This window comes from Alexandromys fortis, unplaced genomic scaffold (genome assembly GCF_014885135.2).
Source record: "Alexandromys fortis isolate MF-2015 unplaced genomic scaffold, M_Fortis_MF-2015_v1.1 scaffold_26, whole genome shotgun sequence".
Taxonomy (NCBI): Eukaryota; Metazoa; Chordata; class Mammalia; order Rodentia; family Cricetidae; genus Alexandromys; species Alexandromys fortis.
Window position 1 is genome coordinate 97,501 of NW_026067894.1, and position 27,057 is coordinate 124,557.

Here is a 27,057-nt window from a genome sequence, read left to right on the forward strand (position 1 = left end):
CTTGTCTTCAGGTGTGATCTCTTACAGACAAGAAGCCACGCCCTAAAGCCAGCACCCCAAAGCTATTGGTGGAATGAATTTCCACACCAGGTAAGGGAGAAAAAGCCAGGTGTCTCACACCCTCCTGCGTGGACACAGAGCCTGGCTCAGTGCCTCCCACTCCTTATGTTTCTCCTTCCTCTTGCTTCTCAGGGCCTCCTTCTCCTCCCCATCCCCAGCCTCTGGCAGGACAAAAAGTCAAGGCAGATAGGAGTCAAGAGGTAGCAAAACTAGTTTCCAGGAGCCGAAGGTGGGAAAAGCGAGAGAAGAAGGGGTGGAGGGAGAGAGGAGGGGAGACTGTCTCTCCCATCACCAGCCTCTGGCATCCCCCAACCCTCAGGCCTATATGCTCCCTGAGACCATTCCCATGGCTTTCCGATAGGAAGGAGAGTAATAATACAGGATACAGTGAGTCAGAACCCAAGTCCAGAACCTGGTCACCATTAGGTCCTCAACTTTAGACAAGACTCTACCTCTCTGAGGCTCAGTGTCTGAACCTGTGAAATGAGGGTGCTACCAGTAACCTGCCATGGAAGATTTAAGGCCATGCAAAGGTCTTAGGGTGGGTTCTCCCAGCAGCGGACCCTAAGCCTGGAACTCCACTACGTAACCCCAGTAACCGCAGTAAATGCCAGCAGTGAAACAGAGCGTGAGCCAGAGGAAAAGAAAATGAAGTGCAGCAAGCTGTCCATCAGGGGGGCACCGAGGTACCCGGAACTAATTCAGCCAGAGAGAGCTAGGAACAGGGACAGTTGTCTGTGCCATTTGCAGATGGAACACTGTTGTACCTGGCAGGCACATAGCCCAGAAGATTCCATGGGGCCAAGAAAACCCCTGGGCAAAAAGATACAGAGGCAGCTGGGTGTGTGGAGCCTCCAGGAGGCCCCAGGTTCAAGTCCCAGCTCTAAATGACAGTGAGGTTGGTGTCACACACCTGTGATCCCAGCATTGAGGAAGTGGAGTCGGGAAGATTAGAAGTTTAAGGTCATTGTTGACTATATAAAGAGCGGGAGACCAGCCTGGGATCCATAAGACCCTGTCTGAAAACAAAAGAATAAACAAAAAGCCTCAGAAGTAGGTAGCTGAACACTGGCCAGAATGTCCTATAAGATCAGGGGGACGTAGTCAGGGCCCTTACAGTGGCTGCTGGTGTAACACTAGAGTGAGGCAGAAGCAGGGGGCTTCCTGTGCCACCCAACGTCCCATGCTGAGGCTCTGGCAGAGCTCCTAGGTGGCACCCGAGCCCCCCGAGAACCTCGCGGCAAATCTGCCTCACGGATCCATCCCATAGGGCTGTCAGATAGGCCAAGACAGAGATCGGAGGTGGAAAACGGCTCACCACTCCACGTCTGTCATCACAGGGGAGCTAAGTGAGAAGCAGAAGATGGAGCTGGAGCGACACGTGGCCCTGGTGCAGCAGCAGAACAAGGAGCTGAGCATGCTCAAAGTGAAGGTGGCACAGACAAGCGGCCTGGTGGAGAAGAAAGACAGGGAACTGAAGGTCCTCAGGGAGGCGCTCAGGTGTGGGAAGGGCCCCTGTGGCATGACCACCCCAAGGCGCCTGGCACAGAGAGAGGGCTCGGCAGACGGTGGTGGAATCGGATGGGTGAAGGAGTGGTGGTGTTTCGTTGCTTCAGAGACCCATTAACTAAAACAAGGCTGTGCTCTGTGCTGGACCGGGCGTTCTCCCGGGCGGCAGGGCTCAGCTTAAATGCAGGAAGTCTGAAAGAATTCAGTCACCTATGAAAATAGCTTTTACCTCCAGGTCACAGAGGGATGCAAAGGTCCCCGAGTTTTCTAACACCGCGATGTCCCTCTCTATCCCAGGGCTTCCCACAGACCCCACCTGAGCACGGAGCAGAAGCCGAGGAATCCGACCCCCAAGTGTGACATCTCCCTGCAGATAGAACCAGTGCACCAGGATACATTCTCCAGTCTCCAAGAGGTCAGTGTCTGGAGCTGGGGCTCCAGGCAGGACTGGGTTGGTGACAGCCAAAGGCCCAAGGGTTAATGGCTCCTAAAAGTAGTGCTCATTCACATGGAATGGCAAAGTCAGACAGAGTGCTGCCCCGTGGTCACAGTCTCCATGGTTACACTATCAACAACGGAGACAGGGCCAGCAGCTCTCTCTTCTGAAGCCGCCAGGTCTTCCTACAATCTCGAACTGTAGTAGCGGTTGGGTAGTGGCCGGCTCTCCACCTTGGAGCAAGTTGGCCTGGGCTTGAATGCCAACCCCTCCACGCATAGAAAGTCTGTGCCCGTGGGGAAATCACAGCACCCCAGTTCTCGCCTTTGAGACTAAGAGTCCCACTTCAAAGGGTGGTTGGGAATATGTTTTATTTATGCACACCCACAAACACAGCTGGTAGAAAATTTTCTGCTAATTCTTCAATTTGTTCCTCTTGCTCGTGTGTGTGTGTGTGTGTGTGTGTGTGTGTGTGTGTGTGTTATGCACGTGTGGATACCGAAGGAGGACACTGGCTGTAAGCTATCTGGCCCAAACTGTCTTATCACCCTGAGATAGGGTCCCTTGCCCAACCCGGGGTGTGTACCGTTTTATTTTTCCTGCAGGGCTGGTGAGCAAACCACAGTGTTCTCCTATTTCCATACCCCCCACCATCGCCATCAGCTTTGGGGTTACAAGTGCATGCAGCCATGCTTAGCTCTTTAAATGGGTGCTGGGTACCTGAACTCAGTTCCCCAATGCTTCCCAGTAAGCCATCTCCTCTGCTCATAGACATTGTTTGATGGCCTCTTCTCAGCCAAGTCTGTAAAAGTCCACATTGTTTGTTTAAGTGGCTGCTTGGAATTCCATTTTGTGTCAGTTTTATCTACTCAGTCCCCGGATGATGGAGAGTTCAGCTGTGTCTCCCTTAACCTGGCGCTGTAGTTAGTGATACGTTGCCCCTCTGTAGAACTCACACCTGGCTGTGAACCTGCTGGGGCCAAGGGGCTTCCTAAACTGTGTGGCACAGAACCAAATGACCTTCAGCCCCCCCACACATTCCATGGCAGTCCCTTGATAAGGTCTCCCTCTGTGACTGCCCACGAGTCCCAGATGCTCATCCAATGGGAAGCATGTCTGAGTGAGAACAGCCTCCATCAGATGGTCCCCGAAGCTGATGCTCACACTCTGCCCCACGCCTGGTGTCATCGCCTTCCCCATCGTTCCTAGTGGGCTGACTGTGGGGCGCAGTGGTTCCTCGAGGCCTCCGATTCCTAGAGTCCAGCCCAGAACAACCTTTTCTTTCCACTTTGAGAAACCAGAGAATGAGTCATCTGCCAAAGAAACAAGGCCAAATATGTCAACAAAGACATTACCCCTGCCAGACAGCAGCGAGCCCAGGCTTCAGGCAGCCAGGATGAAAGCGTTTGAGGTCCAGCCAGCTGTCCCTGGCACTGAGTGCCCTTCAGAGCACTTTAATAGAAAGGGGCTCCGGTTGCTCAGGGCAACCAGGAGGAGGAGTGCAATGGCCCAGGTGGCTGGAAACTCAGCTGGGCGGCAGAAAATATCCATCACTCCCGTAGGAATCCTGAGTTCTAGAAGCAGGCTCTGACCCACGGCCACTACTGAGCACCTGCCGTGAATCAGGCCTTGTTCTAGACAGGAAAAGGTTCACAGGCGCCCTACACATAATCACCCCCCCTCCAACATACACGCCCCACATGTGTTCCGTGGGGAGACCTGTTGAATGGTGACTTTTAGTGTCTGTCTTCAAGCTGAGGTTAATGGGAGAAGGAGGATGCAAGATCAAAGGCAAAAAGCATCCCTTCTTGGAACAGGGGTCCTCGCCCAGGCTACTTCCTGTTTCCGAAGCCAGAGAGGGTCAGAGGGCTCAAGAGTTGTGTGAGAAAGAATCCCTGTCCTCTCTCAGTAAGAGAGTTCCCAGAGGAGCCTGAGGAGAGGTCACATGGTGATGGTGCTTCCTCTCCCAGCGCGTGGAAGCCTAGAGGAGTCTGGCCTGGCTGCTGAGCCTTTCCTTAGCCCGAATGCAGCATCTCCCGCATCTGTCCAGAAGGAGGGAGCCTTTGGGTGACTCATTCCAGGAGAAACAGATGCCCTCAGGCAGATGATTGAGACCCATGCAGAACCAAGCCCTGAGGTGGTACAGCTTTGGAGCAATACACCAGACCAGTTAGGTCCCCTCACCCACCCGGCAGTCCCAGCACTATCAGAAGCTGGGGAAGGCGGCTCACTCCTTCCAGACTGTGCAGGCACATGCTCAGGCCAGGGAGGACCACGGTCTCCACAGGAGGGAGGCGTGCTTTGCCCTCCTGGAGCCTGTGTGTGGGAAGGGAGGAAACAGCAAGAAAGTAGCCAGTATAGAACAAACCATCCTAGGGATTGGGGCGGGACAAGCAGCTTGAGGAGCCCTTAGGGCAGGATTTGAGACAGTCCTAGTTAGTTCCCTCTTGCTGTGATAAAGGCTCTGACCAAAAACAGCTTAGGGAGGAAAGGGCTCATTTATCTTATAGCTTACAGTTCATTGGGAGGAAGTCAGGGCACACACTCAAGGCAGGACCCTGGGGGCTGGGAGTGAAGCAGAGGCCACAGAGGAGTGCTGCTTACTGGCTTGCTTTTCCTGGTTTGCTCACCCTGCTTTCTTTAATTTTTTTTTTAAATTTATTTTTATTTTATGTACATTGGTGTTTTGCCTACGGGTATGTCCACATGAGTGCATCAAATCCCCCTGAAACAGGAGTTGCAGACAGCTGGGAGCTGCCACGTGGGTACTGGGAACCAAACCCGGGTCCTCTGGAAGAGTAGCTGGTGCTCTTAACTGCTGAGCCATCTCTCCAGCCCCTCACCCTGCTTTCTTTTTTTCTTTTCTTTTTTTTTTTTTTTTTGTTTTGTTTTGTTTTTGTTTTCCGAGACAGGGTTTCTCTGTGGCTTTGGATCCTGTCCTGGAACTAGCTCTTGTAGACCAGGCTGGCCTCGAACTCACAGAGATCCGCCTGCCTCTGCCTCCTGAGTGCTGGGATTAAAGGTGTGCGCCACCACTGCCCCGGCTCACCCTGCTTTCTTATATAGCCCCGACCACCTGCCCAGGGGTAGCGCTACCCACAATGGACTGACTCCTCCCACATCAATCTGCCCACAGACCAATCTGATAGAGACATTTTCTCAGCTGAGGTTCCCTCTTCCCAGTGAGTCCCGCTGACAAAAACAAAACAAAACAAAACCCCTGACCAGAACAATAGATGCGAGCATCATAAGAAACTGGTTCTCTCAGAGCTGGTGGTGAGAGGCCCCCACAGGGAAATTTAGAGCAGAGTCAAAAGGAAGAAACTGTGTGAGTGTCAGAAACGTCAAGGGGAGGGGAGCCCCTTGAAGGAGGCTGTGGGCCTTGAACACCCCCCACCCACCCCACCCACACACACACAAGGAGACAATGTAACTAGCAGGGAGCCTGGGATCCATCATCCTCTTGGCCTTAAGGAAGCAACGAGAGTCAGCGGAGGAAGAGCAAATGCTTCTCTTTCCCTGGCCTCTGCTCTGTCTGTGGGTGTCTCTCTCGCTGATGCTAGGGTGTGTGCGATGCTGAACTGTGCATCATCCGTCTGGTGCACAGAGTTCAGATCCACGGGAGGGCTCAGCTTGGGTCTTTGATGGAGGTGCCTGGAATAGCATCTAGCACAGGGGAGGGGGAGGGAGGGCAATGAATATGAATGAGAATATGGGTAGCTGGTGATGGATTGATAGACACGTGCGTATACATCTACAAACAGAGACAGGGCTGGGCGCGTAGCTCAGTTGGTAGGGTGCTTGTGGGGCACACAAAGCCTTCTGCTCACCCCTTAGTACCACACAAACTGAGCACAGCGGCACACGCCTGAAATCCCAGTGCCCTGGAGGTGGAGACAAGAGGGCCAGGAGTTCAAGGTCATACATAGAACTATATACATATGTATGCATATGGCTACATAGACAGTTTGAGGGCAAACTGGGCTATGTGAGATCCTGTCTCAAAGGAAAATTTAAAAAGGAAAAACATTTTTAAAAAAAGAATAGAGACAGAGATGCCTAGCTATATAAAATTTTCATAATTTCAGTTCACCTCGTGCTATATATTTGTCTTCGGTATCTATCTCTATAATCTAAAATGAACCAAAAGTTGCTATTTTAAAAATAGTTATAAAAAAGAGATCGTTGGGTTTTTTTTTCCCCCTTTCTTGCCAGTTTGGCTGAGGCCTCCCCCTAGCAACTGTCAAACAACAGAAATCCGCTCTCAGCACCCCATCCCAGCCCCCCCCCACTTAATTATCCGCTTATCATTTGTCCATGCCCACTATGTCTTCCCTATGTACTCCCCCACACTGTCTGTCCCCTCATCCTGGGGTACAAAACCCAGGACAGCGTAGACTTGCCAGCACCACTCTGTGACGGAGCCGCAGAGCCTAGCGCGAGCCTAGCAGTCTGAGGTGTGCACGGAGTGAATGAATGATCCACTGGAGAACAGAGACAGGGTCTCGGGTAACCCAGCCTGGCCTCGAACTCACTCTGTAGCCAGGAAGGACTACAGGGGTCACAGGCGAGTGTCGCTTCACCTAGTCTATACAGTGCTAGGGATGGAGCTCTGGGCTTTGTGTACGAGTACGTTCAATAAGCACTCTGCCTTACTGGGGTACGTGTCCTCGGAGCATGACCTTCAATGACCTTCCTTGTCTGTGCTCTGAGAAAGCCTCAGTCTAGTCTCTAACGGTCCCATGGGACCCACATGTGGCCAGCAGCTACCATACTGTGTGAGGCAGGCATGGAACGTTCTGTTGTTATAGAACGTCCTGTTGTAGCTGCCACGGGATCTAGAGATCCTGGAGTCTCAGAGACAGGTCTCTCCAGACCAACCAAGTCCAGGCTGTCCAGTACCCGCAAGCAGACAGGAGAAAACCATCCTTGTTACACACACACACACACACACACACACACAATTTTAAAAGTATTAAAAATAATTCTTTTTAAAAAGTTACTATTCGGGTGCACACCTCCCAGCACTCAGGGAGGCAGAGGCAGGTGGATCTCTGTAAGTTTGAGGCCAGCCTGGTCTACATAGTAAGTTCCAGGGCAGCCAGAGAGATACACAAAAAAAACCCTGTCTCAGGGGGAAAAAAAGTTACTATTCAGAACAAGATCAGATTTTTAACAAACGGAGACCCAAAGCTGGATGGGGTGACACACATCTTTAATCCCAGCATTCGGGAGGCTGGTAGAGCTCTGAGCTCAAGGCTAGCCTGGTCTACATTATAAGTTCCAAGATAGCCAGTGCTATGTAGAGAGACCCTGTCTCCAAAAAAAAAAAAAAAAGTTAAGAAGCCACAGGCATGAAAGACCATTAGAAGAAGAAATAAGGGCTGCAGAGACAGAGTCTGGGGGTGTTTTTATTCATAGTACCACTAAGCAGGAAGAGGACTCAGAAACCCTCCTACACGGGACTTGATATTTGCGATGAAAAATGTAAATCCCTTCCCTGCCGAAGCTCTCGTGGTATCTTCCAGAAGTGCTGAGTGGCAGGGTTCCCACTGAACAGGAATTGTTCACGTCCCCGGGAATCTGAGGGAAATATCTGGGCCCTTATGGAGCTGCTGTCTGTGCCACCCTGTCTCCAGGAGCAGTTCTTCAGTGACCTGGGGGCCAAGTGCAAAGGGTCTCGACACGAGGAAGTCATCCAGCGGCAGAGAAAGGCCTTGTCGGAGCTCCGGATACGAATCAAAGAACTGGAGAAGGCCAACTCCTCCAGTAAGTTCTCCGCTCCTTAGTCCCAGCTTGGGGGCCCCCAGAGCCTGGATTACACTAACAGTGATGGGCCAGGCCCCGCCTCAGAGTCAAGTGCAGGCCCTGATGTTAAATAAATAGGACACGAAAAGCTCACTGTCGTCCTCTTCCTTATTTCACTGTGGCCTGGTGGGAACTTTGTCATAGTCTAAAGCTACCTGAATTTGAGCCCCGGGGTGCCTCTGAGAGTGTCTCATTCAGAAAGGCTGGCATTGGCTCCGACTGGGCAGCTGGTGGCCAAGCAAGGCACTGAGCACCGGGTGCCCCAGTACAAATCCCATCCCCATCTCTGCACCTGAAAGACCTTAGGTGACGTTCACCTCTGCAGTGACAGCTTGGGGGCCAAAGCCTCATACTCAGTGTGTGGCCTTGGGCAAATCATTTAATTTCTCTAGGCCTTGGTTTCCTCATCTGCCAGAGAGGTCGTGAGGATTAAAAAGGGTTGTGTGGTGAGCTGTCCCGTAAGCCATAGCTACAGCGATGCTATGAAATGATGCCTTCCTGAGTCTAAATCATTTCTTTTGTAGATCATAAGGACCATGCGAATGAATCGTTCCTAGAACTAAAGACTCTGAGAATGGAAAAAAATGTACAGAAAATACTATTAGACGCAAAGCCTGACTTGACAACTCTCTCAAGAATAGAGATCCGATCGGTAACCAAAAATCGTTTATCTCTGCAGTGACTGACACGAGAGGGTGGGCATTAGGGCTGATGTGAGCTGAGCTACAAGCCAGTGGTGTTGGAGGTTCAGGGCCAGGGCCTCCCTGATAAGCAGGTGTCTGTCTGCATACACCCGCCAGTGAGTCTCTGGATAGTGGCACAGTCAGTGGCCTCCATCTGCATGGTACAGTCTGTCACAGCTTTGACTCTGAGCCACACTGGTCAGTGAAGCACAAAGGACTCCTCCTTTTCCCATGAGATGTGACATCCTGCGGAAAATGTCCAACAGGCTGATTCAGGAGACTATGCCGTGAGTTTGTCAAAGTCTGCTGTTCCCTGGAACCCAAAGGCATGAACACATACAAGCAGAAGGACACTGGGATGGGAGAGCCAGAGAGTCCTGTGATGGGGTCCAGCCTGCATGCTGTGTGTCCCCCAGCAAGGCTTTGACGAAACCCTGAAAGGAGAGCCAGGTGCGGCAACACACACCTGTAGTCCCGGAACTCGGGAGTCCAGGCAGGAATATCAGGGGTACAGGTCGCGTTTGATGACATGCTAAATTTTAGGTCTAACCAAGGCTACTTCTGACCATCTCAACAACAACAAAAATCAAGGTAACTCTACGGATGCTTTGGCCAGAGCCTGACTCAGAATTTATACTACATAATAGGTAGCTGTTATTGCTAAATACTATCCAAGGAAGGAGTGGGACCTTAGATAACAAGATTCTCGGGAGTGATTGTGACATTAAAAGTGACCTTACAACCTAAAGGATGTTAGACTAAGTAGCTGATGGACACATGACAATGGACAGCTCAGGTCAGGGTGTCAATCGCAGAACCCACCGACGACACACTAAGAATAAGACATGTGGAAGCTTCTAAAATGAACACCAGAGTTGTCCTATCTGAACCAATATCCTATCAAACTATCTTTCTGGGCATTTACCAGCATTGGATGTGAATGTATTTAAAGTGAGCTAGTTTTCTTAATAAAAATCGCACACCCCATCTCCGGGGTTGGGTGTGGAGGGACAGCTTCCAGATGGCAGGTCAGCTAGATCTCATGGCCTGACTCTGCTTCCCAGACAGGCCAGTCCCCTTGAGGATGACCCTCTACTGCCAGTACACAGCAGGGTACCTCCCAACTCTGCTTTTCAAAGCCCTGACCCTCCAAGGTTGGAAGCCATTTGAATTCTAAGAGGAGTAGGAAGGAAGGAAAGCCCGTATGGATGGAGCGCTTGCAGTGTGCTGAGCGTGAGCTGCGCCCTTCAGATGTTCGGTGAATCCTCGCAGCAGCTGGGCTGTCGCATTTCCACTGTCCCTATGTTGCAGATGAAGAATTAAGGTTTCAGAAGCCAAGTGCCTCATCCAAGGTCACAGAGATAAAGAAGGATGGAGCTTGTACTCTGTCCCTGGCTGTCTGGCGTCTGCAGAGAAGGATGAAAAGGGGGCGGGTCCCAGAGAGGGGAGGAGAGGACTCTGCTCGGTTTACTGTCATCTTCAAAGCCTTGAGGGCTGGGGAGATGGCTCAGTGGGTAAGAGCATTTGCTCTTCAAACATGAGGATCTGAGTTCAAATCCCCAGTGTCCATGGAAAGAGCGGGGTGCGCCCACACACCCACCTCTAACTCCAACATGATGGGAGATGGAGACAGGGTTATCACTGAGTCTTGCCAGCCTAGCTCCAGGTTCAGTGAGGGACCCTGTCTCAAGGGAATAAGGCAGAGAGTGACAGAGCAAGAACCCAACCTCCTCTGGCCTACACACACACACATGGGTTATACACACCTGGACATACATACATCATTCATGTGTTCACACATACACACACCAGATGCATGTGCACAACACACACACATACACACACACACACACAATCTTTTCTTATTTCAATATATCACCATTTCTTCTCTTACCAATTGTCAAGCCACAGTTACCACTGCCAAGCCTTTCTGGTTTTATGGTCAAGGTCTTTTTGGGTGCTCTTTTGATCTCCAGGGGTCACTTGGCAGCACCTGCAGATGCTAAGGACCAACCAAGATGCCCGTGATGTGCCTACTGAATGCTAGGGTCCACTTGGGTCCTGACGAGGTGTGTGTGTCACAGTTGCTCAAGGCTCTCTGATTCTCTGCCTGGCCTGGTTTCTGTCCCATGCTTCCAGTTGGAGCTCCCAGAGTCCAGCTGGCTGATGCAGAGCATAGCAAGATCACAGCTGGATGTCCCAGCCCACATCATCTCAGGAAATAGTCCAAGGGAGCCTCACCTACCCAGAGAACACTGGGGCCACACCTTCTGAAGGACTCATTTCTGTCGTATGAAAATGAGGTTCCTCTAACAAAAGGAGAGCACATTGTTCCTGCATAGCCGTCATTCATTCCTCAGGCACATCTTGTGCCACGGTGTGACCAGTGACTGCCATGCTAGGCACAGGAGCTGGGTACACACTGACGGCAGCATGGTCCCCATTCTATGGAGCTTGTCACTTTGGCCAGGGCTTCTCAACATTGACACAATATTTGGGTCAAGGGCTGGGAGACTTTAATTGGTAGAGTAATTGCCACACAAATATGGTGACTTGAGTCTGATCCCCAGAACCCACATTAAAAAGGGGGGAGCGTGATGGCGCACACCTTTAATCCCAGCACTTGTGAGGCAGAGGCAGGTGGACCTCTGTGAGTTCGAGGCCAGGCTGGTCTACAGAGTGAGTCCAGACTAGCCAGAGGTACACAGTGAAACCCTGTCAAAAAAAAAAAAAAAAAAAAAAAAACTGAGCACCGTAGTGTGCTCTTGAAATCCCCATGCTGGGGAAGTGAAGACCAAAGGATTTCTGGGGATCTGCAAGCCTCAGGACCTGGTGAGAGACACTGTATCAAAGAACAAGTTAGAGGACAGACAGCTCCTGAAAAATGGCACGTGAGGTTGGCCACTGGCCTCCGTCTCCACACACACACCATATCTAGGGTCAGACGACTCCAGGTCAGTTTGACCGGGGACTGTCTGGTTCAGTGGCAACCTCATCATCCTCCCTTTGGGTGGCAGTAGCACTTGCCCTCTTCAGGTGAGCCTAGACATCACTAACAACCCAGAAAAGTGGGGTGCAAACTTAACCCTGCTAAGAGACACTGTTCTAGAGTGGGGTGCAAACTTAACCCGGCTGAGAGATGCTGTTCTAGAGGAAAGACATCAGAGGAGGAACTGGCAGACATATAGCAAAGCCAATGACCAACAATTCCATCTAGATGGTCAGGAATAGAGATAAGAAATCTGTGGGACCTCTCTTCCACAGTCACACAGGGTCCTAGCTTCCTCATGGCCGACACCAACAGACCACCAAGGGCGTGTTCATTTCTCTTTCATTTCAGCCTCAGAATGGCCTTTTCAGCTCGACCTCCAACTTGGCTGTTGAGAAGTCCATGAAAACAGATGCTGCAGAAGCCTTAGAACTCAGCGAGAAGCTGGTGTGTGCACGCGCCGTCCCTTCCCTTCCCCTTCCTTTCTGCCCAGCACTGGTCCCCACATGTCATCACCATTAACCACAGGGCCGTTTACTAAGTATTAACCTCTGAGTCTTATTGAGCCATTCTAATAACTCGGCCAGACCCGGCTGCTACCCAGCATGGTTCAGGAATCAACACATAGGCAGTTCCTTGAAAGCTCCATCATTAGAACGAGTGTTAAAGTCCGTTGCCAATCTCCACCCATTCCGGAAAGGACTTATTGTACATGGCTGTGGGGGACATGAAAGACCTGACTGCAGTCACTTCCGACATACTGGTTTGCTTCCTCCGGCTGCAAAGAATGCGCTAGAGTCGACGCCAGCCTCCCGATGGCCTCCAGGCAGCCCCTAGCGCCGCCCTCACCAGCACCCCATCTCCTTGCAGTACATGGACATGAGCAAGACGCTTGGCAGCCTGATGAACATCAAGGACATGTCTGGCCACGTGAACTTGAAACACGTCTCGCCCAAAGAGCGTGAGAGGATCAACCACCTCCGGCAGAAGGACCTGGACCTGGTGTTTGATAAGATCACTCAGCTCAAGAACCGGCTTCAGAGGAAAGAGGAACTCCTGCGAGGATGCGAGAAGGAACTGGAGCAGCTCAGGTACCGCCACTGCCTGTGGTCCCTGCCTCAGCATGGAATGCAAGGCGCTGCCTGGGCTGGGACAAGTCAGAGGCCGGGATGCAGATTAAGGAAAAACACCAGTTGGGGGACATGACCTCCTGGAGCCTAGCAGGCGTTAAACCCTGAGTTCCATCCCAGTGCATAAAACTTGGCACAGAGTCTGTTCACATCTATAATCCCAGCACTCAGGAGGTAGAGGCAGGAAGATCAGGAGTTCAAGGCCATCTTCTGCTACACAGAAAGTTCAAAGCAAACCTGGGTAGCATGCCACCCTGTCTCACGATAATAAAAGGTCTGAGATGATTCTATAGGCAAAAGCACTTGTCCCACAATGGCAAGGAACTGAGTTTGAATCCCCAGGATCCATATACGAACAGTAGCAGGGGTGTCTATAGTTCTAGTGTTCCTGTGGGAAGGTGGGAGGCAGAAATGGGGTTCATTGTTCTGGCATACAAAACAGAAAAGCAGCAGAGAGATCCTGCCTTCAGCAAGACAAGGGCCCCATACCTGAGTTTATCCTCCGGCTTCCACACATACGTGCCCACATTCACACACACATGAACCTTGATTTCACACAGACTTGCAGGTCCCCACCCGCATCCTAGAGCACTGGAAAGGCCGGCCATCTTGAGCCATTCAATGCTGTCCATGTCTAGTGTGTTCTGAACTCTCGTCCCCAAGTCTTTGTCATGGTCTCAGAAGTCAGCTCCACATGGAAGGATCTAGAGAGGCTGAGGCCTTGATGACAAGTGGGGACACTGAGGGGAAACAGCACTCTGTCTCTCCATGCACCCAGGCAGAGCAAAGTGTCCGTTCAGATGTACCAGGCGCAGGTGGCAAAGCTGGAGGATGACGTCTACAAAGAAGCCGAGGAGAAGGCACTGCTGAAGGAGGCCCTGGAGCGCACAGAGCAGCAGCTGTACCAGGAGAGGAGGCTCAACAGGGCCTTCAGGCAGCAGAAGGTGAGCCATTTGGCCCCTTAGAAAGGACAGCTGGGAGAGGGGGGGCACACACCTGAGGATCTCTGTGAGTTCAAGGCCAGCCTGGTCTACAGAGTGAGTTCCAGGACAGCCAGGGCTACACAGAAAACTTCTCCTCAAAAAGAAAAAGGAAATGCTGTAACAATCCCAGGAAGACCCCCACAGTGCAGAAGGTGGCAGAATAGCTTTCCAGCACCTGCTTTGAGATGTTAAGCAGGTTCTTAACCCCGCCGGTTTACTAACCTCGCCGGTTTACAGCGTCTGTTGGTGCTGTTTCTAACTGCATCTGTTTATTTCACTGTCTGTGCATGGGTGTGCACGTGCTACAGTGCACGTGTGGGTGTCAGAGGACAATTTTAGCAGCCAGTTCTTTCCCTCTACCGTGTGGGTCCCGGGGATCAAACTCAGGTTGTCGGGCTTGGCAGTAGACACCTTCACCCTCTGAGCCACCGCAGCAGCCCCCTCAGCTCTTGCTAGGACAGAACAGACCTCAGGCTCGGATCAGACTAACAAGGAAATTAACCACAGCCACCATCTCTTCATGATGGGTCAGGCCCACGGCTCCATCTCCACTTCACAGCCGTGGCTGTATACTAGCGTCATCAAAGGGCCTTCCCGGTGAGGGCCATGGCCCTGATTTTTTTTTTTTCCAGATGAAGAAATGGTGCCTCAGTGGGTTGAGAGACCAGGGCTGGGGATGGGACGTAGCTCGGCTGGTTGAGTGTTTGCCGAGCATTCATTCCCAAAGCCCTGGGTCAGATCCCCGGCACTGCATAAACCCACTGCATAAACCCGGTGTGGTGATGCCTGCCTGTGAGCCCAGACTCAGGAGGAGAGACAGGAGGGTTAAGAGTACATAGCCAGCCAGCCCAGACGCAGGAGGAGAGAGAGACAGGAGGGTTAAGAGTGCATAGCCATGTTTGGGGCCCACCTGAGCCACATGAGATGAGGCCCTGTCTAAAAGAATAAGAAAAAAACAGTAAAAACAGAGGGTTGAGAGGTTGGCCCAGGTTCACACCGTGGCTGGTAAATAGGGCTGCACCATGGCCCCAGGCGTCTCCCCTGATTCCTGTACTGTATGCAGGGCTCTCCCCCCAGAATTCCCTTGTAATGATTATCTTTTTCAACTTTGGAGCTGCATGTTTATGTGTGGATGCACGTGTGTGTACACACACACACATATATATGTATAGATACATATATATATGAGTGTTTACATGTATATGACTGTGTGCAAGTATGCAAATATTCATGAAAATGGACATACTTGTATATGTGTGACTGTAACAGTGTATGCGTCTGTGTTGGCACAGACATACACATGACTCTTCTGTGTACATCAACATGGATGTGACACTGTGGGGCAGGGGTGAGCTCTGAGGAGGCCAGGACATCAAAAGAAGATGCCCCTCCCCATCCAGGAAGCTTTACTGGGGGCAGGGGCAGAGTCACTGGAGAAGCCCAGCCCTGCCCAGCAGAAAAAGCAGCCCCAAACACTGCTTGCACACTCATCCTTTTGAATTAAACATCATAAACTTCCACATGTGTGTGCCAGGGGCTACCCTAGGCAGATCACAGGGGCCTTTGGCACTGAGCCATGCCAGGACAGCTGAAGCAATGACAAGAGGCTGAACTTGCCAGGGTGCCCACTTCTTCCCAAGGTGCCCCCTGAGACTTGGCAGCCCAGGTCCTCGAGATCAGACTCAAAACCACATAACAGGACCTCAGAGGGCCCCCCAACAGCCCATTGTGGTATGCTGGCTGAAAAATCTAAGAACTTGGAGATTTGCATAATCAGTGTCGCATGCATTATTCATGAGTCGACTCCTTCACACACAATGCGGCCGCCCAGCCCGTTGGCACCAGACGTCCTGCGTGGGTGACCTGAATCGGTCCAGTTGAACCTGCAGCAGGGGTCCCCGCAGAGCTAGGGCTGGAGCCTTGCAAATTCTCGGGCTTTACAGTCTGGAGAGAGAGAGAAATGGAGCTGTAGCACGGCCACGTCGAGCTGATAAACGTCATGCTCCACCCGGGGTCACGTGATGCCTGCTGCTGGGCGCCCGCGCTTACTCCGTCCTGCACCTGCTGCATTCCGCCGCAGCTTGCAAGGGGCTCAGCCTGGGGCGGCAGGCTCAGAGGAGAACCGAGACTGACAAAGGGCCGCAATGCTAGGCAGCCCAGCAACAGAACAGAACCCCCACCACGCCCTCGGCCTCACGGGCCCCTGTGACCTCTACACTCCCCTGATTGCCAGGGTGGTGGGGGTGTCACTCTAGGGCTCTGCTTGTCATAACAGGCCTGTGACTCTATGTATTGTAAGAGACTCTTGTTTGCTAAGGGAAAAGAAATTCGAAGTCATCTGTCCATCCTAGGAGCGTATTTTCACTCAGGGCAAGTGTTCCCTGGGAGTCTGAGGCGCCTGGTGAAACCCTGTTTTTAAGGGAAGGGGTCTTAAAGGAAAATCAATACTTTAAGAAAATGTTTACATCTATTTTTTTCTCAAAGAGGATTAACATTTTTCAAAGTCTCCTGTGTAATATCATAAAGATGGACTGGTTGGGTCCAGGGGAGGAAAACTTCCCGTCTGGAGCTTCAGAACCATGCTGCTCCACAAGACAGACAGACACATACACGTGTGCACGTGCACCACATATACACAGACACAGAGACATACACATGCATAGACACACACCACATACACACACATGTACATGCATACACCAGTGTAATTTTAAAACACCCTTTTTTTCTTTTCTTGACTTTTCATTGATGTATAGGCCTTGCACGTGGCACCAGGTTACATGAGGACACTCTCCTGCACATAATACTATACATTATGCACACATACTCTCTCCCATAATCCTTCTTCTCAATCCCACAAGCCCCTTGGTCCCCTAGACATGTTTGGTCCTACTCTTGTGTCATATAAACATACTCAATTTTATAATCTGTGTCTACAGAAAGCCCGGGAGGCACACATGAGGGACAGCATTCACTGTTTGTCTTTCTGAGGGGGGGTTGACTGTCTGTAGACTATCACCTTCAACGGTGCAATGAAACACTAAGAAAACCCCTGTCCTGGACACACACACAGCCTGGGACCTCAGAGCTCTCTCTGTGGGACAATCGTACCGTTGCAATGCCCCTGGCTGTGCTCCAGTCCTGTTCCATTTCCATACTCCCGGATAAGGTGGCTGTCTCAGAATGAAGAGGTCAACTTTGGAGTCAAACCATAGGGTCTGTGCCACCTCTGAGACCTAGTGACAAGTAGGTGACCATCCCACATCTCCGGCTTCTCAACTACGGCAGCGGCAAACAGGACCCACTTTGCAGGAGCGTGGGGAAGGGTATATGGCAGAATGCCGGCAGCACCCCAGAAAACTCAGACCTACAGGGAGAGAAAGGCAACTCCACAGACGGTTGGGGCTGGTTCTGCCCCCCTGCACAGCTGAGAGCCCAGCAAACCCCAAGGCTTTTCCTGCTCCCGTAGGGCTGGCAGCCCTATTATAAAGCAGCCTTTTCTAGTTGGTGAATGCAGCTGGGGCCTCAGCCAAGAAAGAGCAGATACTTTCCGAGAATGGCTCAGATGGGAATTTTCAATAGAAAGCTTTTGAACACCCGGGAGCTGCCCTCTGAGAAGCCTGTGAGCCCTTTCCCGGGCTTTGTCAGGCCTGGAAATGTGAGAACAGCTGCTATCAGTGGCTGCTTTAGCCAGGGGAGAAAACTTCACTCCTTTCCAGGCTGCAGCCTGTCAAATCCCAGCCCAGGGGGCTCGGGCACTGCTGTTAGGAGCAGTCTCAGCTGGCCGGAGCCCCCAGCCCCTCCCATGTCTTCAGGATGAGAATATAAACAGGGCACGGCCCAGGAGGTTCAATTCAACCAGAGCGCGGTCATAAAGCCTGAGCAGGTGGGATGTCCAGTGATACCTTTGGTCACTGCCATCATCCTTATTCCATTTAATTAATTCACTTCTTTCTAAGATTGACGTGGGCCCAGATATGGTCCAGATCCTCTCTGCCTCTGTCCCACTGTGGCCAAGGAGTAGAAACCAGTAGGCGTTGGGCAGGCGAGGTTGGCTTGTTAAATAAAGGCTCTCTTGAGTTATTCTCTAACCACCACATGAGCTCATAGCTCACACAGACACTAAATAAAAATAACAAATTAAATGAAAAAAAAAATGAAAGAAGTCACTAGGTATATTGGATGGGAATGGGTTGAGAGCCAGAGGATGGAGGCCGGAGCATAAGATGCAGATACGTGGTGTGGAGGATGGATGGAAAGTGCTAAAGGAAGGGTTCCACCCTCCCACGTGCCTCTTCTGAGAGCCTTGGGCTGTGAACCATAGCATCTCCCAGAAGCCCTCCTAGGTATACCCCAGGCTGGAACAGGACAGACTAAACGCGCTTTCCCTCCCCTGATATTTCACTCAGGATCGAGTCGAGGCTCAAGAGAAAAAAGAGGCATCCTGCAGCTGTCCCTTCAAAGACAATGAGAGGCAGGTACGAAACGAAGCGGCGAGATCGGGCAGCCCTGGGCCCAGTAGCCTGTCCTGGCAAGGATGAGAGCCCCGCAGCAATGAACAGCAACCCGCTCTGCCCAGGGACACTGGCACCCCTCCCCGTCCTCCCTCCCAGCTTCACCCTGCCCACTGCCTACTGGCACTTTGGACAGAGGACCTAGGAGACAGGCAAGTGTCTAACCCAGGGTCCCGAAGTGTAAGAAAACCCAGGGCACTTTTGACTGATGGGACAAAACATCTTGGACACTGAATGACCTGGGGATTCGGAGACAAAGTCGTGAGAAAAGAAGAAAGGGGGAGAGTGGGGGTATCCCAGGACCTCCAACCTAAGGATGAAGGGCAAGGGGGTACAAAGTGGGACCTAGGATGGAGATGAAAGTCCCCGACTATAGCAGCCCTCACCCCTGCATCAACTTTCACCTCACTCAGGGCTTCCTGGCAGCCAGGAAGTGGAGATCCATCCCACTTGGTCCCCAGTTCACACTGATCCCCAAATACAGTACATGAGCGGTTCCCAGTGTCCTCAGAACAAGGGCCATCCAGCGTATTCCCCTGGGGGTGTCTCCTGTGACATAATGGACCACATCCCCAAGAGTAGTCTTGGTGAAAAGCAACCCTGCGTCCATTGAGTCACACCTGAGAGCAGGTCCTGATGTCCTCCCACCCCCCTGAGTCCAGCTCCCCGGCTCTGCCCTTCAGGGCGCAGCTATCTGCCAGCTGGCCTTCATTCACAAACGGATTCCGGAGCAGTGAGCTAGGGTTCCTCAGAGTCCTTGGGTTCCATGGGAAGGATGACGCTTGACACCTCCGACCCCACATTAGCCAGAGTGGCTTCACTACATACATTTTCTATGCCAACATACTCGTGGGAGTTGAATTGGGTAAAGGGTTCTGCTGCAGAAAGTGGAGAAAACAGGGAAACAGGGAAAGAGAAAGGAACCCAAACCAGGGCTGGGGCTGCAGGTCAGTGGTAGAGCCCTTACCTAGCATATGAAAAGCCCTGGGTTCCATCCCCAGTACTTTAAAAAAGAAAGAAAGAAAGAAAGAAAGAGAGAGAGAGAGAGAGGGAGGGAGGGAGGGAGGGAGGGAGGGAGGGAGGGAGGGAGGAAGAGGAAGGTTTTAAATGGCCACTTTATAATACCGCAGATCCTAGATAGAGGTCATTGTCCAAGCCTAGGCCCCTTAAGCCAGGTTTGTGACATGTGTATGTACATATGCATTTGTGAGCATGCGTGCATATGTGCATGGGGTGAGTGTGTGCATGTGTGTGCATGCATGCATACATGTATGAATGTGCGTGCCTGCATGCGTGCGTATGTGTGTTGTGCATGCGTGTGTGCCTTGTGTGCCTCTGTGCGTGCATGCGAGTGTGTGTTCATGTGTGTGTGTGTGTGTGTGTGTGTGGTGGGCCAAGATGTGCAGTTGCCTGCAGAGGCCAGAAGGCATGGAGTTAGAGTTACAGGCAGTTGGTCCTAAGCCTCTAACAGGGACCCTGGGAACCAAACTCAAGTCCCCTAAAGAGCAGTCCAAGCTCCTAACAGCCATCTCTCCAGCCCCAACGTGATAAATACTGAACAACTGCAAGCTCAAGGCCCCCTAAGTACAAAATACCCAGAGGGCAGCTGCCAGCTAAATTCAGGCCTCAAAGAGTTCCGGGGACAGCTGTTTGGAGAGTACTGAAGAGACTGACACGCATTCACTCTGCCTGTCCCAGGAGACAGCCCCCACTCCCTCCCTCCATGGGGCTTGGGGAGAGCCTGGTGGGGCTGCCAGAGCAGGAGGGGAAAGTAAACACAACACCCAGTTACAGCTGAATTTCATGGGGGGGTTGTCGTTCTTCTACAGTGTTGGGGTAGAACCTAGGGCCACTTGCCTGCTGGGAGCACGCTCTACTACAGAGCCACGCCCTCTGCCTTTTGAACTCAGATAAACAACAACAACAACTAGTAATTTAGTCCTTAAGTCCCGGACACTGGAGGGGGGGGATATATTTTCTTAGTGATGTGCTTTCATTATGAAGCTGGGACAGACTTGGGCACTGTTTTCTCTGGCAGTCCACCATTAAGTATTGGTTGGACACCAGCTTGGTGCCAAGGTGGGAGACCCAGAAGCAGCTGCCACCAATAGCTGCCCACAGGTGTGCTTCAGCTGGCTCGAGAGATGTATTTTGCTTTGCGGTTTGGGTGGTGGTGTTTTTTAGCTTCTCTGAGAAATGTGTGAAACAAGAACAGAAGCCCAAAAGTCCGTCCACCACCTCCTTCCTAGCTTCTTAGGAAGGACCCAGGCTCCTGGTCCATAATTCACCCAATCTCTCTTCCTCTTGCTCCACCCAGAGCCCTAAAGGTGGCTATCTTTAGGGTGTTCAGAGCTTTCTGGGAACTCCCTGTCCCTAACAGTACCTTGGACTTACTTGCTGACCAGGAGATCCCAGCTTGCCCCTCCCTCTGGTACCCCTGAACCTCTGAAGGGTCTCTCTCTTCCGGGAATTACCCCACGTAGGCTCTGGAAGACACCAGGGCCGACACTTCTGAATCTGAACAGCCTGCAGGACTGGGGTGGCAGTGGCTTCCCAACAGGCGATCCCCAGAGAGCAGGGCAGTCACTGTGGTCTCCTTAGGCCTGCACCTAAGTCCTCTGTCCCACTGTGCTGCAAGGTCCTGCCACCAGCAGAAGCAACTTTGCCCCCTGAAAAGGGTCTATGTTCTCTGGGAGAGCCCTCAGCCAGCCAGTCTCCTCCAAGCAAGAATCTAATCAGATCCCTAACGGGCTACGCAGGAGCCCCTGTACTCCCAAAGCAGCACCACCCCTACTGCAAGCAAATGTGTCACTTCCTGCCCCCCCCCTTCCAAAAAACAGGCCCAACATTCCAAACAAACAGCATCTTAAAATAGAGAGGAATCCATTCTCCCTGACGCAAAAGGCAATGCAAGTCTATACTAAATGCTGTCACTGTCTTTTTTTGTGTTAAAGAGACGCATATTTGTAGAGGTGGTCAAGAGAAAGATGCAGAACTCCAATCTCCAGGTGAGCGGGAAAGAGAGGAACCGGTTAGCCTCAGCAGCACGTGGCATCTCCCCACCTCTGGGGCGGGGGTTAACCTCACCCACAGAGCAAGGGTCTAAGGCTCAGAGACGGAGGTGTCCCCAGCCACACAGTTAATGAGGAAATATTGGGTATTCCGGTCCTGTAAACTTACCACAGTTCCGGTAAGCATTTCTCTCCAATTCCGAGAGAACACCACCTAAAATATTCTTTTTTAAGACCTGAGAATCAAGACTTTGACATTTTCAATAGACCAAACCCTCGCAGTTGCGATCCAGCCCTTCCTGGAATTGCCCCAATGGGCACTCTGCCTTGCTGAAAGCAGAGGCGAGCTTGTGGACGTCTGGGGAGAGACGCACTTCCTCTGTACGCGAAAGGGGAGGTAAATCTGTCAGAGATTCAGGGGTGCAAATGAAGGAGGCATAGCACCCCCCAGTATGGCCTGGCCTCAGTGCTCAAACACACACACACACACACACACACACACACACACACACACACACATACAGTATCACCCTCGACAGCCTGAAGAGTTCTCTTGAGCTTCAGGGACCTCGACTCAGGCTAAGCCAGGATTCGGAGCATCAGTGATAAAAAGCACTTCAAGACAAGCCAGTTTATAAAGCAGAATTGGAGATTTTCGATTTTAGTACAGAGAGTTTCATGTAGGTTTCAGCACAAGGGTTAGGTCAGACATACTCAAGTGTGGGTGTGGCTCCTCAGGGAAGAGTCAAGGTTCGCCCTGTGCTTTCTGACCCTGCGTGCTTACCTGGTAAAGTTTCCTCCGGCGTCTGTCTCCGGCCAGGCTACATGGCTTTTCCTTGACTCTGCCTAGTATTTCCCAGCATTTAGTCTAGTTTTCCCACCTAGCTCTATTCTGTTAAGCCACTGGCATTTTTTTTATTAACCAATGGCAATAAAACATATTCACAGCACACAGAGGGGAATCCCACATCACCCTCCCTTGCAGCCAATAGTCTTTTGTCATTGTTTGTGGGCTACATGCCAAAGTAGACATTTCTCTAGTTTTCTATGTTCTAAAACATCTCCTCGAGACCTGCTGATTGCCTAGGCTGGGCTACCACACTGCTGAGCGTGGGGTAGGAAGCGTGAACACCAGGTTCCACACCATGACAGATATGAGCTGAGATGTGTCATGAGGATGTGGCAAATGAGGGCAGGTGTGGAGGTTAAGCGTACATCCCCCAAAGGGGCAATGTGACCTCCAAGGGGGCAGACAGAAATTCTTTATGTGTAAATCACATACATGAAAACACACATATGCACACATATGCACACATGCACACAAACTTTCTTAGCCCTGACATATATGTGCACGTGCATAATACATGTATGCATACATGAATACCATACATGACATTTTCATACAGTTGAGAGAGCATAGGGAAAGATACCCACAGTGTCAGCAAGGGGTGATAATGAATGAAGGGTTGGCAAGGGAACCAGATCAGAACACTCACAAGCCTTCCTCGCTTAGCCTCGGAACTATTTTTTTTTTTTTTTGTTAAGCGGATGCAAGGGCTAATAATTACTTTGGTCAAAGGGCTGGGAAGGCAAAGGTCAGCGGGCAGAGCTCCCGAGCCTCTTTCAGGGGGTCCCACCCAGTCAGAGGCCACAGAGGCATGTGGGAAGACAGCTAAGGCATCCGTGGCTGCTTGGGAACGGCTTGGCCTTGCGGTTGCCAGAAAAAGCCGACCCAGTGTATAATTTCCACCTGGGCAGCACTGCTGCAGTCTGGGCTCTGTCCCTTAGGGTGTGGACTGTGATCCCAAAGATGGCAGACTGAACACTGGGTGCTGTCTGTCTGGAGGCCATCTCGGGCTGGGCTCTGCCAGGGCTCTGCCCCTTCCTGTTTACATCAGCCGGTCCAAAGTTGGCAGCTACCTCCTCTGCGCAGGTCCGTGAGCACACCTGCCTTCTGCTGGCCCTTCCCCCATCAAGCCAAATAGACACCAAAAGTCCCTTCTTCCCCCACTCTTGGCAAACACGGGGATGGCACCACCTGGACCTGGAACTCTATTTTTAATAAACATCTTCCTGGCTCTGGTGCCACAACAGGTTGGGGCAGTGGCATTTGGGAACCACCTGCAGGTGGCAGTTTTATTGACACCCCCAGTGAAAGAAGCATGAAGAACAGATCTTGGTTGCTGTCTGGTTGCTTCCTCCCTGGGTGTCAGGTCAATAGCGGCTGAGTGGCCTTCTGTACCAGTTTTCCTCCCCTGAATGGATTCTGAATGCAGGGTCTCAGAACATATTCAAGGGCCGGGTATGGTAGGCAGCACAGGTCTGTAATCCTAGCACTTGGGAGGTAGAAGCAGGAAGATCAGGGATTCAAGGCTAGCCTGGGCTATCTACCATTTCAAGGCCAACCTGGACTACATATTTTTGTGGGGGGAGGGACCTCAAGACAGGGTTTCTCAGTCTAATAGTCCTGGCTGTCCAGGAACTCAATTTGTAGACCAGGCTGGCCTTGAACTCACAGAGATCAACTTCCCTCTGTCTCCCAAGAGCTAGGATTACAGGTGTGCACCACCACTACCTGGCAAAATCTTGTCTTAAGGAAACGAAACAAGGGCAGAAGAGTTGATTCCATCGTTAAGAGCACCTGTTGCTCTGCAGATCCTTGGGGTTCGATTCCCAACCCCCACATGGGGGCTCACTGTCATCTTAACTCCATCTCCAGGGCAGCCAGCACCCTCTTTGGACCTTGTCAGGTATCAGGCATGCGTGTGGGGCACACACATCCTTACAAGCAAAATGCTCACACACATAAAACAATACGATTATTTAAAACAAAACAAACATATAAGGCTCCCATCTGCCGCTCATCTGGGCCTCTTGAGGGTAATTTCAAAGCTGTCCTAAAGCACAAAGGGATCAAGAGATAGCGTTCCTGTCAAGATGTTTCCAGAGACTGGAGAGACACCTCTGAACATTAGGGCGCTTGATACCAAGTTTAGTCCCCAGCACTCACAAGGTAGAGACAACAGACTCCTGTAATTTGGATTCTGACTATATCCATGGCATGTACACATATGCAACACACACACACACACATGCACACGCATGTACATACATGCCTACACACCCAAACAAATAAAACGTAATTAAAAAAAATAATAATAAACCTTCCCAGGATGACTCCAAAGTCTCTGAGAAAGACAGGCCCCAAGCCTGGTCTCCGTCTGACAGAGACTGTGGGTGGGAAGTGGGGGGAGGTGTCGCATAGTGACAGCTGGAACTCACCATTACCAGCCAGCTCCCATTTGCCTTGGGGGTGTGTGAATACTAATAACTGCAGTCATATGTGAAGGAGACGGCAGGAAGCGTGCATCCTGCTAGATAGGAACTCAAAAGGCCAAGGTGTCCACAGAACATTGAGGGTCGTGTGCAAGAGGGCTTCTGGGACTGTGGTGACCTACCCAGAAATGGGGAGATGTATAGATGGAAACAGAGATGGGTGTCCCATGAAAACCAAAGGAGAGGACCGGATGCTGTTTACACACACACACACACACACACACGTCTACTTGACTACAAACATGCACACTGCAGACCTCTTCCCAGTCACATGACAGGAAGCGAGTGAACGACAGCTAGAGTCTGTAAACCCTGATCCTTGGAGCCACCATCATCCAAAAAGCCTGGCTGTGACCTGGGATCAGCATCAGGCCTGTGGCTAGCATGGTGTCCCCTGCAGAGGGAGTGAGAAGGACTCAGAAAGGAGTGAGGGCCCCCTGAAGAGTCTGCCGTGTTCTCTTGTCAAGCCGTCAGAGCCAGAGGGACACCTTCAGTCCTGTGACAGCTATGCTGGACACACCCCACCCTAGGGGCAGCCCCCATCACACAGCTCCCATTTCCAAACAGACGGCGTCCAGTACAAAGGGAAGGAAAGCAGTCCGCACGCTGCGAGCCGCAAGGATGCACTCACGCATGAGGCTTTTTTTGGGGAGCGTGGCAGTGTGCAATCATTGTACCCCCTTGTTCATATCTGTAGGCATACATATTTTACTTTGTTCCACAAACAAAAACTGCATAAGGGTCTGGAATTGATGGCCCATCAGTTGAGAGCGTGTACTGCTCTTGCAGAGGACTAGGGTTCGATTCCCAGCACCCATGGCAGGAATCTCACAAATGCCTAGAACTCCAGCTCCAGGGGCAATCTGCTGCCTCTGGGCTCCTCAGGCACCTGTACATGCATGCGTGTGCTCATAAACATAAAGACATACACTTAATTAAAAATGAGGCAAATTTAGCCAGGTGGTGGTGGCGCCTTTAATCCCAGCATTGTGGGGGAAGCAGAGGCAGGCGGATCTCTGTGAGTTCGAGGCCAGCCTGGTCTCCAGGACAGGCTCCAAACCTACAGAGAAACCTTGTCACAAAAAATAAAATAAAGTAAATTTTTAAAAAATGCATAGGCCATTTGGGGTTCTGACTGCATTGACAAATTTTGTGCTTTTGTTCTTTTTGCTCATTGAAGGTTGGAAGCAAGAAAGTCACCCAGAAGACAGGCCAAGAAAAAGAGACGAAAAAGGAGGCATGCAAGTCTAGCCAGAGTCTGTCGTTTGTTAAGTCGGGTGGAAAGAACTAGAAAACACACTGTCCCAGGGCTCATGTGATCCTGAGTGAGTCAGTCTGACTCTCCAGTAAGCCAGGGACTTTCAGAGCACGCTAAAGATGGCTGCTTAATTGTTTGGCTTTCTAGATTAATATTTTGTACAGAATGTATTTTGGAGTGTGTGGAGAGAGGATTTTTTAAAAAATATCTATCAATGTATATACACTCAGGTATATAAAGAATATGTCTATAACCCAGACTCCTAGCCCTGTGGATACAGTTGTGTGCCAAGAAACCCAACTAGAGCCACAGGGCAAAGGGGAAGCTTGGAGCACTTGACCACATTATAATGAATTTATATCTGAGTTTATTATAATAAATTTAGAATGCCAATCATTTCCGTTGCTTCTGTAATCCTGATCAACATGTCTATGGCACTTTGAGTTCTCAACACTCTTCTGAATTAATCCTTTCCCCAAGCCCTTCGTTCCTCCACTTCACAGACCAGGATGCCGAGCCCGGGAAGTTGGCTGGCCTGCCTACAGTCACTCAGTAAACGCAGGAGCTGGGTTTGGAAGCCCGGTTTCTGATTTCCACATTGTCCATCCTGCTGAACTGAGCGACCTTAGTTTTCCCAGTCTCTGGCTACAGGACAGACCAGGGACTCAGTCCCCAAAGAAGATGTATTCCATTTCCATGTGGTTCACAGAGACTCATTTCTCCTCCGGTGCCCTGCCTTCTGTCTACCCACCTGACCTCATCACTGTCATTCTCTCTTGGCCTTGCAGCCAGCCACACCTAGGTGGGGAAAGGGCCAAAAAAAAAAAAAAAAAAAAAAAAAGCACAAAAATAGGTTGGTTTTGTTGTTGTTGTTTTATTTTTGAAAGCCACAATAAAAATATTTTCATATTCTATTGTAGTTTCATTCTGCTGCTATGATAAAATACCCAGATGAAAAGGAACTCAAGGAATGAAGAGATTTGTTTCAACTCATTTTGCCAGTGTCAAGGCAGGAACCTCAAACAGCTAGTCACACGATACCCACAGTCGAGAGCAGAGAGACATGAACACGTCTGCTCGCTTGCTTGTGCTCAGCTCAATTTCTCTACTGTCTTAGAGTTCAAGTCCCCTTGCCTAGGGAATGGGGCCACCCACAGTGGGCTGGGTCTTCCCAGGTCAGTTAACTTCACTAAGGCCACGCCCCATAACTACGCCAGCAGACCAAATCACAGTAGACAGTGCCTCCGTGACACTCTCTTCTCAGGCGACTCCAGGTGGGGTCAAGTCGACAAGGAAAGCTAACATTGTGTATTCTAAAACCAAACGCGGTCTTCATATTT

At 51.0% G+C, this 27,057-nt stretch overlaps 1 protein-coding gene across 8 annotated transcripts in view; it reads left to right on the forward strand.

The window, feature by feature from the left end:
- Fhad1 (forkhead associated phosphopeptide binding domain 1) overlaps nucleotides 1-26,531 on the forward strand; it is a 102,066-nt gene extending 75,535 nt beyond the window's left edge. For 6 of the 8 annotated variants that reach the window (XM_050152186.1, XM_050152154.1, XM_050152214.1 and 3 more), the window contains 10 exons: nucleotides 1,401-1,560; nucleotides 1,867-1,984; nucleotides 7,645-7,774; nucleotides 8,338-8,465; nucleotides 11,837-11,932; nucleotides 12,356-12,576; nucleotides 13,394-13,559; nucleotides 18,008-18,076; nucleotides 21,067-21,120; nucleotides 25,640-26,531. In XM_050152186.1, the coding sequence (XP_050008143.1) occupies nucleotides 1,401-1,560; nucleotides 1,867-1,984; nucleotides 7,645-7,774; nucleotides 8,338-8,465; nucleotides 11,837-11,932; nucleotides 12,356-12,576; nucleotides 13,394-13,559; nucleotides 18,008-18,076; nucleotides 21,067-21,120; nucleotides 25,640-25,750 (1,253 nt within the window). In that variant the 3' untranslated portion in view covers nucleotides 25,751-26,531. Of the gene's footprint in view, nucleotides 1-1,400; nucleotides 1,561-1,866; nucleotides 1,985-7,644; nucleotides 7,775-8,337; nucleotides 8,466-11,836; nucleotides 11,933-12,355; nucleotides 12,577-13,393; nucleotides 13,560-14,890; nucleotides 15,447-18,007; nucleotides 18,077-21,066; nucleotides 21,121-25,639 lie in introns of those variants that run through there. The other 2 variants (XM_050152176.1, XM_050152196.1) reach the window with 2 other exon arrangements.
- The last annotated feature ends 526 nt before the right edge of the window (nucleotides 26,532-27,057 follow it).